Below are 8,975 nucleotides of genomic sequence, written 5' to 3' on the forward strand. Positions count from 1 at the left end.
AGCAGGAAGGCGTGGAATAAGAAGGACATCGAGTGGGGAGGTTTTGATGCTAGTCAGTCCGACAGTCTCACGCATATCAACTGGCTCATCCGACGTCGTCGCAATCTCAAAACCATGAAGCAAAGTGGCTAATGTGAGCTGCAAAACTTGAAGCGCAAACGACACTCCAGGACACATTCTCCTTCCACTACCAAACGGTATCAACTCAAAGTTCTGTCCTCTAACGTCGACGTTTTGGTGAGTCGTGAGAAACCTTTCCGGCCTAAACTCGCTCGGCTCGTGCCACACTGTTGGATCCAAATGAAGCTTCGAGAGATTAAGAATGAGACGCGTCCGCGCCGGAACATGGTAACCGGCTACGGTGCAGTCTTCTGTGGACTCGTGGGGCACTGAAAGTGGGGCAGCTGGGAATAAACGCAATGTCTCTTTGAGAATAGCTTGGAGATAATCCAGGTTTTTCAGGTCCGATTCCTTCACTTGCCTCTCTTTGCCAACGTGTTGGTCCAATTCCTGTTGGGCTTTTTTTAGGGCTTCTCGGTTGTTGAGGAGTAATGCGATTGCCCATATCATTGTTGCTGTTGTTGTATCCGTGCCAGCCAAAATAAGAGCCTAGGAAAGTCAAAAGTGCCATGCCGTACCCCACAAGCATTAAGAAAAAATGAAGAGATATGTGAAAAATGAGAACTGCATATGATAGAAAATAAGAAAAGTGAAAGAAAAAGATGAGAGCTGCCCACAGTGTTTTGCTATAACTATGACTAGGATAGTTTGAAGAAAATTTTGGAAGATACGTAACAAGAGAGACGAGAAATAAGAATTGAGTTTGTAGCACGTGGGCGGCCACAACTATTGTGATAGCACATTAGGAATGAACTAACTATACTAACAAAACGGCTTTTAAAAACATAGCATTGTTAAAAGACAAAAAAGTTTGGATACCTTAACCTTAAAAAAAAAATCCAAGCCTTTTCGAGTCATGAAAAAAAAGCTATACACGAAAAGCTTTTGCGGAAAATGAAAAAAGAAGCCTAAGATTGGTATATTTGTATAAGGATTTGCGGGTTCTATGTGTGACTAAGAGGATTTCCAACCATACTAGCCATTTCATATTTTTAGGCAAAATAGCTAATGATTAAACCTTTTTTTTTTTTTTTTTTTTTTTAACTTTTCTCTACTCCAACCATTAGCTAAATAGTTAGTTATTTTAAATAATGCATTGCATACTAACCAAATATAATTAGTAGAAGAGGCTAGCTGTTTCATTTTTCTATTATTCTATTCTTCTAAATAGTAATAAATGCATGAGTTATTTTTGAAATTCAATAAAGTTATTTATATTTTAAATTCAATAAGTATTTATATATTCTATGTTTAGTTAAAATAAGAAGTATGGTTGGACTCACTCACCAAAAAGTTGCTAGTTAAAATAGTTTCTAGCTAATTTAACTAAAATGTAGCTAAAATTTAGAGAGTAATTTTCTTGGAGATGCTCTTATATTATAAATTAATAAATAATGCTTTCCTTAGATTCGCCACAACTAAAACTAGTGGAACAAAATCATAATTTGCAAATCTCTTTCATCCTCATAAGAAACTCTCATAAACCTAAATTCATGATTCCAAATAGACACTCACAAAGGTTTGGTAAAGGATAACACGATTAGCACACACATACCAGGGAAATAGCTTTGGTGATTGTGTCAACATCATAACTTGCAATTCCAGACTGATCCGCACCATCAAGTATAGAAAGCATCACATCCATGAAGTCTTGGTCATCCTTGGTCACTTCCCCAGAAACCCTCTTCAACTTGTGCTCCTCAAGCCATCTTTGAGCCAATTGATCAAGCTCTTTTGAAGCCTTCTTCATGGCTTTCTCGCAGCCCCCCAAATCCAACCACCTTAAGTAAGGAAGCGCATCGGACACCACAAAAGTCGCCGCCAAGTCAAAGAAATCCCTCAATGTCTTTCGACACCGATCATCACTCCCTAATTCACTCAAGCTTGTTGCCTCAAGATATCGCTTCCCTACAATCATCCTGAACGTCACGTTCAGTGTTATGTCTCCAAACCATTTCTTCATCTCTAGCTCCACTCCATTATTATTACCATTATTAATGTTGTTAACCCAAAGCTCGCATATGCCTTTTATCGCCGTCTTAACCTCCGATTCTCGGACATGGCTGAGTATCTCTAGACGGTTGTTGGAGAGCAACTCAAGCGTGGCAATCTTACGCACTTGACGCCAGTAAGAGCCATAAGGGCTGAACCCAAACATGGCATAGTTGTAGGCTAGTATCTCTGAGGCTATGCCTTTTGAACGGTTGGCGAAGACTTTGTCGTTTGTGGTCAGGAACTCTTTAGCCATCTCCCAGCTGCTTACCACCAAAGCTCTGTGAACTCCCACCTTTATGGAAAAGATTGGGCCGTATTTGTCAGCCATGTGGCCCAAGGTTCGGTGGGGGGCTTGTGAGCCTGCTAATAGATGAAGGTGGCCGACAATGGGCCAGGCACCGCCAGCTTCCGGTGGTGTTCTCCGGGAATCTTTTTGTCTCCATTTTATAAGAAAATAGACAAACAATGAAGCAGCCAAGACAGTGGATATAGCTTGAATTATTGAGGGAATGTATTGCAGATCCATGGTATTGATTATGTCGGTTAAAGAAAATTGTTGGCTCTCCTGGATGTTAATTAATATGTTTCATGCAAATATGGATTATATAATGATGTTAACTGAACGACGTGGTTTCACGTTGATGCAAGCAATGATGCAAATACTCTATTATATTTTATTCCTTTGTGCCTAGATACACTTCTATATGTCCCTTTCCATTCACAGTAATACCAAATTGTGTCTTGTCAACATAACATTTTAAATTCAATTATGGATAGATTTCTTATGGGGCAGTTTTCTCCATTTCTCCACCCAAAATTCAAAATGGTTCTAAATATATTGAGGAGCCGTAATACACCAGATCGGAAATGCGGCTACCAAATTACAGGTTCCGTGTGGAAAATTATGCAATGATATATCATATTAATTATTCCTGGTCAGGACTTTGAAGCATATATCTTTATTATTAGGAAAGCGAAAGTCTCTCTTTCACATTGACGTCATACAATATTATATCAGCTGATCTAAATGGTTTCTCATTATTAGGAAAGCGAAAGTCTCTCTTTTATATTTTATGCTAGGAATACATTTGGGAAAATATACTAAATTAGGCAAGGAATTAAAAAGGCATAAATAAATAGAAATGCATGTTACAATCAAAGTGTGTGTTTTGGACCTTTGGTTAGATATTATCTGTGTACACAAACAGAGCATACATGCGGAAAAGAAATGAGATAAAAATTTAATTATGAGGTACATATAAGAAAACAATATAAGAAGCCTTGTAAAGTTTTAAGCAGAGCATAATTTATAAAAAGAATATGCAAGATTTTGGGAGAAGGAAAAAAGAAAAACAGTTGGAAGTTCTCCCGGCGCCGAATATATCAATTGGAAGTTCTGGCCTTTGACTTCTACGTCTTTGTGAGGTGTGAGAAATCTTTCCGGACTGAACCCGCATGGATCTAACCACACATTCGGGTCTCGATGAAGCTTTGAAGCATTAACCAAGAGACGTGTGCTTGCTGAGATGTGGTAGCCGCCGACGGTACAATTTTCCAATGATACATGTGGCCCTAATAAGAGCAGTCCAGCGGGGTATAATCGTAATGTTTCTTTCATAACATCACGGAGGTAAACAAGGTTCTTTACGTCCGATTCCCTTACTTGCCTTTCTCTGCCAACGTTATCGTCCAGTTCTTGTTGGACCCTTCTTAGAGCTTCTCGATTGTTTAGAAGTAAAGCCAGAGCCCATGTCATTGTCACTGATGTTGTATCAGAGCCGCCTAAAATGAAAGCCTGCAACAATGCCACGTGCGCACAGTCCAGAGCCTAATGTTTGATGAAAGTATCATGATTTGAGAAAAAGTAGATAGTATATATATGTATTAGATAAGATAATCATATCACAGTCACATTTAATATGGGCGACATATTGTCCTAGCATTTTTTTTAAACCATTGCTAAACAACATTTATAATGTAACAGGAATTCTAAACGGATTAAGGTCTTGATGAATTCGAATAATGTACAACTGCAGTTCAAGTAATTAGAAAAGAAAAATAGTATTTTATAGTTATCTTTTATATATATATATATATATATACGGATAAGCTTTCAATAGTTACGATCAATGAATACTATTAATTATATAAACTTAATGACGTGGTGTGATAAAAATTTAATATCATTAATTGTTATAAAGTTTTTTTTTTGTCAATTATTTAATTTATTACAACCGTTAGATTAATATCTTACAACTAAAATAATGATATCTATGGATAAGTAAATATTAAGAGTAATAATTCTTAATTTCTTCAAAGACAAAGGAAATTTTTTTATTAATTACGTACATAAAGTACCACTCTAGAACAAAAAAACACGTGAAACTAACATGTTAAGTTTAGGAAAACTTAATTTAGGTTCAAACTAGGAAAAAATAAGGTGATTGAGGAGCTAATAGATGTAAAGAGTAAAAGCAAACTCAAGGCTCACATCGTTTAAACACAAGAATAAACACCAATTTAGAAGGAAGATGGGCCACTCCACTTAATATAAGTTGATATTTTGAGATGGAAGCCCAGCTCCTTATAATTACAAATTCAATCATGGTATCAGAGCTCAATTAACTCAAACGATCGGTTTGATCCATCTAATACAAGATTGCGTGATAAAAATAAAACCCGAGTTCCAATTCCTATATGAGTAATTCTATTTGCAACCCTAATATTCATGAAAAGCCCCCATCAAATTATAATTTATTTTTAATAAAATCTTAAACAACAATAAAATTACGTTTAAACCTATTAAGAACGCATCTTTATAAATACACCACAATACATCACCTATAAATAGACGTATTGCTTTCAAAATCAAAGTTTTTAGTGCTGAAATTAATGTTTGAGTATTTGAGTTGCCATATCTATGTTGAAAAAGGTCTTCAAAGCTCATTTTTTTTTTCTTTCTTTTCTTTCTTTCTTTGTTTTTGTTTTTGTTTTTGTTTTGTTTTGTTTTGGTTTTTTTTTTTTTTTTTTTTTTTTGAGGAGAGGTCCTTAATTTGTAATTTATGTTCGTGCACCATAAGTGCTTCTCTCCCTTGCATATGAAGTTCTTTTTTTTTTAGAATGAGAAAAGTTTTTTTTTTGTTCAGATTGTTAAGTTTTTTTTTATAATCAAATTAAAGCCAAAATAAAAGCGGGGTGGGTGTATTAGAAGGTTAAATCAGACATTATAGAAACATATAATATAAAAGGACATATTTTTTGAAATATGTATTAGAAAATATTAATTAACTGGGGGTATTTATAAATTTTGTGCCTATCAGAAATTCTCTCAAAATTCTTGGGCTTAATTAAGTCAGTAATATTAGAAACCAAAAAGTTAGAGAAATTTTGAGAAAAAGCCATAAAAAGATAACACTATTTTTTATTTTTATCATCAGTTTTAACTTTATTATTTATACCGTTAATATTGATCTAAAAGAAGATTTTTCATATTCTATTTGAATATTTTTTTCTAGCAAGAAAATTTTCCTATTCTATCAGAATAGATTTCATTTTTATTAGAGTTTTTTTTTATGACATAAATAATAAGATGATAAAAATAATTATTATTATTGTAATTTTTTCAAAAAGTTAAGTCTATAGTATTACTTGTCTTTAGCGCAATGAATCAAGACTTGAAGAAAATATAAGTTACATAATTGTACGGTCGTAAAATTACTTATTTCCATAACTAAGCCGTATATATAACTTTTAATGTCATGTTGGGTAGGAGAGATGGAAAATAGAAAGGAATGAAAAGTAAAATACTCAATTAAAAGAAATAAAATGGTAAAAAGAATTTTTTTTTATGTTGTTTGATAGAAGAAAAAAAAGTGAAAAGAAAATATTAAATTTAAATTATTTTATAATAATACTCTTATACAAATAATAATATAGTGAATGATTTAAAGTTACAATAATTATTTTACATCTCTTTTGTTTATTAAATTTTTTCCCTTTCTCTTTTCTTCAAAAATAGTGGGCCAATTTACAACTTCTTTCTTTCTCTATGTCATCTCTACCAAACAATCTAAAATTCTTTTTTTCTTTTTAAAATCCTTCCTTCAATTTCTTTCCTTTCCCTTTTTCACTTTCCACTCTACCAAACATAGTGTTAGCGAGAAAGGAAACAGTGGGTGCGTTTGGAATTGGTTCCAAAATGATTTTATTTTTTGTATGAAAATGAAAATGAAAACGTTTTTATTTTCATTTTGGAATCATTTCTGAAAATACGTTTAGTAGTTTTATTCTGAAATTGTTCAATTTTAAAAAAACTAAAATTGTGTTTGGTGGTTTAATTTTTAAAAACATGTAATAATATTTAAAATAATAATATATTAAATAAATATATTAATATAACATTAATATATTTGCCCACCGCCAAGCCCTGCTCCCCTTCCTCCGCCCTCCTGATCTCCCTCAACTTCGCCCTCCCCCGCCTCCTCTCCATCCGCCTCTTCCTTTCTCGCTCTTTGCCCACCGCCAAGCCCTGCTCCCGCTCTTCTTCTCCGGTCCTCTGGTCGATCGGATCGAAACCCGTCTCTGAAAAGCAAAGGACTAATTCGGGTTCTTGGGTGAAGGTCTACTCCGATGGGGATGTTTACGGGGGGAGTTTCACAAGGGGAACTGCTCGGGAAGTGGGGTTTATTACTACCACATGAGTGGGAGGTACGAAGGGGACTGGATTGATGAGAAGTATGATGGCTATGGCGTCGAGACGTGGGCGAGAGGAAGCCGGTATCGCGTGCAGTCGCAGAGAAGACTGGGGGGAGGGCGCGTAGTCGCAGACGGCGGGGCGCAGTCGCAGAAGACTGCGGGGAGGGCGCACAGTCGCAGACGGAGGGGTGCAGTCGCAGAAGACTGGGGGCAGGGCGCGCAGTTGGAGGGGCGGGGGCCGCGCAGCCGCAGACGGTCGCAGAGTGAATGGGCTAAGAGAGAAAACGAAAACGGAAGAATAAAAACGGAAATAAATCGTTTTTAGATTTTCATAAGGATAAGAACGTTTTTGTTTTTAATTTTTAGAAAATTTCACGTCAAACACGTTTTTTTTACGCGTTTTCATTTGTCATTCTCGAAAATCATAAAAAATGAAAACGAAAAGGAAAACAAAGAGGGCCAGTATTCCGTTCTTAAACTTGTTGCTTAATTAATTTTCTTCTACACAGAGTAAGCAAACAGATGGTACTCTGAACCATGTATTTATTTATAAAGTAATTAATCTAAGTAGTAGTTCACAGCATGTGCGTGCCAGGCATGTAGATTTGATAATTGTATGGGCATCATAACTGGAGATTTCTTCATCGCCATCAAGAATGGAAATCATCACGTCCATGAAATCTTCCTCATGATCATCTTTATCATGATTTCCTTCCATACCCTTGTGCTCCTCTAACAATCCTCCAAGCACTTGATCCAGATCTTTCGCAGTCTTTTTCATGGCTCTCTCATAGCCCCCAAGTCCAACCACCTCCAATAAGGAATCGCGTCGGCCAACACAAAAGTTCCTTTCAACTTAAAAAACTCTCTTATAGCCCTTTTGCACTGCTCATCGTTCTCTTCCTTTTCTATATACCTTTTTTTTACAATTATTTTTACAGAAATTAAAGAATATTGGGCCTAACTTAACCTAATAAAACCGGCTTATTAGAGGAAGATTGTTCTCACCTTATTAAGTGGATCATGTTAATATCTCCAGCCAATGTGAGATTCTAATACGCCCCCTCACGTACAGTGTGGACTATGTCAAACCGCTGCGAATAAATCGATATTGGGGGACTCAATAATACAAAACTGGGCCTGCTCTGATACAATTTTACAGAAATTAAAGGATATTAGATCTAACTCAACTTAACAAAACTGACTTATTAAGGGAATATTATTCTCACCTTATTAAGTGGATCATGCTAATATCTTCAGTCAATGTGAGATTCTAATAATTATCTTAAGCCTCATGTTTAGGGTTAAGTGCCCAAACTACTTTTTCATATCCACTTTTACAGCTTGTTCTTATCCCATTTTTCATGTACCCTTTATGGCCACCCTCACCTCCGATTTTTCGAATGTGGCTGAGCATCTGAAGACGGTGGCTCGAGAGCAATTCTAGCGTGGCTATCTTGCGAAGATGGCGCCAGTAAGACCCATAAGAGCTAAACCCAAACATGGCATAGTTGTAGGCCATGTGTTCTAGAGCCACCGCTTTTGGGCGGTTGGCGAAGAATTTGTCATTTGTGGTGAAATAATCTTTAGCCATCTTCCAGCTGCTTATGATTAGAGCTCTGTGTACTCCTATCCTTATAGTGAATTGGTCTGTATTTGTCGGCCATATCGGCCAAGGTTATGTGAGGCGGTTGTGAGCCTCCTAATAGTGGTAGGTGGCCGATAATGGGCCATGCTCCACCAGCTTCTGGTGGTTCTCTGAGCGAGGCTTTTGGTTTGCGTAAGAGATAATAGAGGAATAGCAAAGCAGCCAATATAATGGTTGCAGCAGGCGAATTAAGTATGCAATGAAGATAAAGAGGCCATGGCTAGCTGTTGTTTGTTTTGCCTGCAGTGTGCAGTCTTATCAGATCATGGCTTAGTGTTGTAAATTTTAAAAAAATTACTTAACTGTGCTGAAAGAAGAAACAATTATTATAAAAAGCAGTTGAGTGTTTACTAAATTATAATTATAGTAGTTGTGCTGATTTTAAAATCAGTGTAATAACGTTTGATAAATTATGAGATTAAATTGTTATGAATAGTTAAAAATTACGACTATATTACATTATACTATAATATAATATATATAATTACAATATAATATATATTTATTATTATATTTA

General features: G+C 35.8%; 2 protein-coding genes across 2 annotated transcripts in view; both read right to left on the reverse strand.

Annotated features, from left to right (window-relative positions):
• LOC21404120 (cytochrome P450 CYP82D47) overlaps positions 1 to 2,672 on the reverse strand; it is a 3,086-nt gene extending 414 nt beyond the window's left edge. Inside the window, exons 1-2 of the mRNA XM_024172007.1 lie at positions 1,676 to 2,672; positions 6 to 609 (exon numbers count right to left, since the gene is read on the reverse strand). Of these exons, the coding sequence (XP_024027775.1) occupies positions 6 to 609; positions 1,676 to 2,641 (1,570 nt within the window). The 5' untranslated portion in view covers positions 2,642 to 2,672. The remainder of the gene's footprint in view (positions 1 to 5; positions 610 to 1,675) is intronic.
• Positions 2,673 to 3,406: 734 nt separating this feature from the next.
• LOC112093475 (cytochrome P450 CYP82D47-like) lies at positions 3,407 to 7,631 on the reverse strand. The gene is made up of 2 exons (XM_024171981.1): positions 7,403 to 7,631; positions 3,407 to 3,910 (listed from the first exon to the last, which is right to left on the reverse strand). The coding sequence occupies exons 1-2, from the start codon at positions 7,589 to 7,591 to the stop codon at positions 3,407 to 3,409; spliced, it is 693 nt and encodes a 230-aa protein (XP_024027749.1). The 5' UTR covers positions 7,592 to 7,631.
• Between the last annotated feature and the right edge of the window lie 1,344 nt (positions 7,632 to 8,975).

The sequence above is a fragment of the Morus notabilis genome, unplaced genomic scaffold, assembly GCF_000414095.1.
Source record: "Morus notabilis unplaced genomic scaffold, ASM41409v2 Scaffold630, whole genome shotgun sequence".
NCBI lineage: Eukaryota > Viridiplantae > Streptophyta > Magnoliopsida > Rosales > Moraceae > Morus > Morus notabilis.

What these genes read in the sequence shown, in the direction of transcription:
- LOC112093475 (XM_024171981.1), bottom strand. Translation starts at nt 7,591, where the DNA reads ATGAAAAAGACTGCGAAAGATCTGGATCAAGTGCTTGGAGGATTGTTA. An exon ending in TTATCAAATCTACATGCCTG is followed by an intron (nt 3,911 to 7,402) that starts GCACGCACATGC and finishes GCATTGTTGCAG; the next exon opens with GCTTTCATTTTAGGCGGCTC.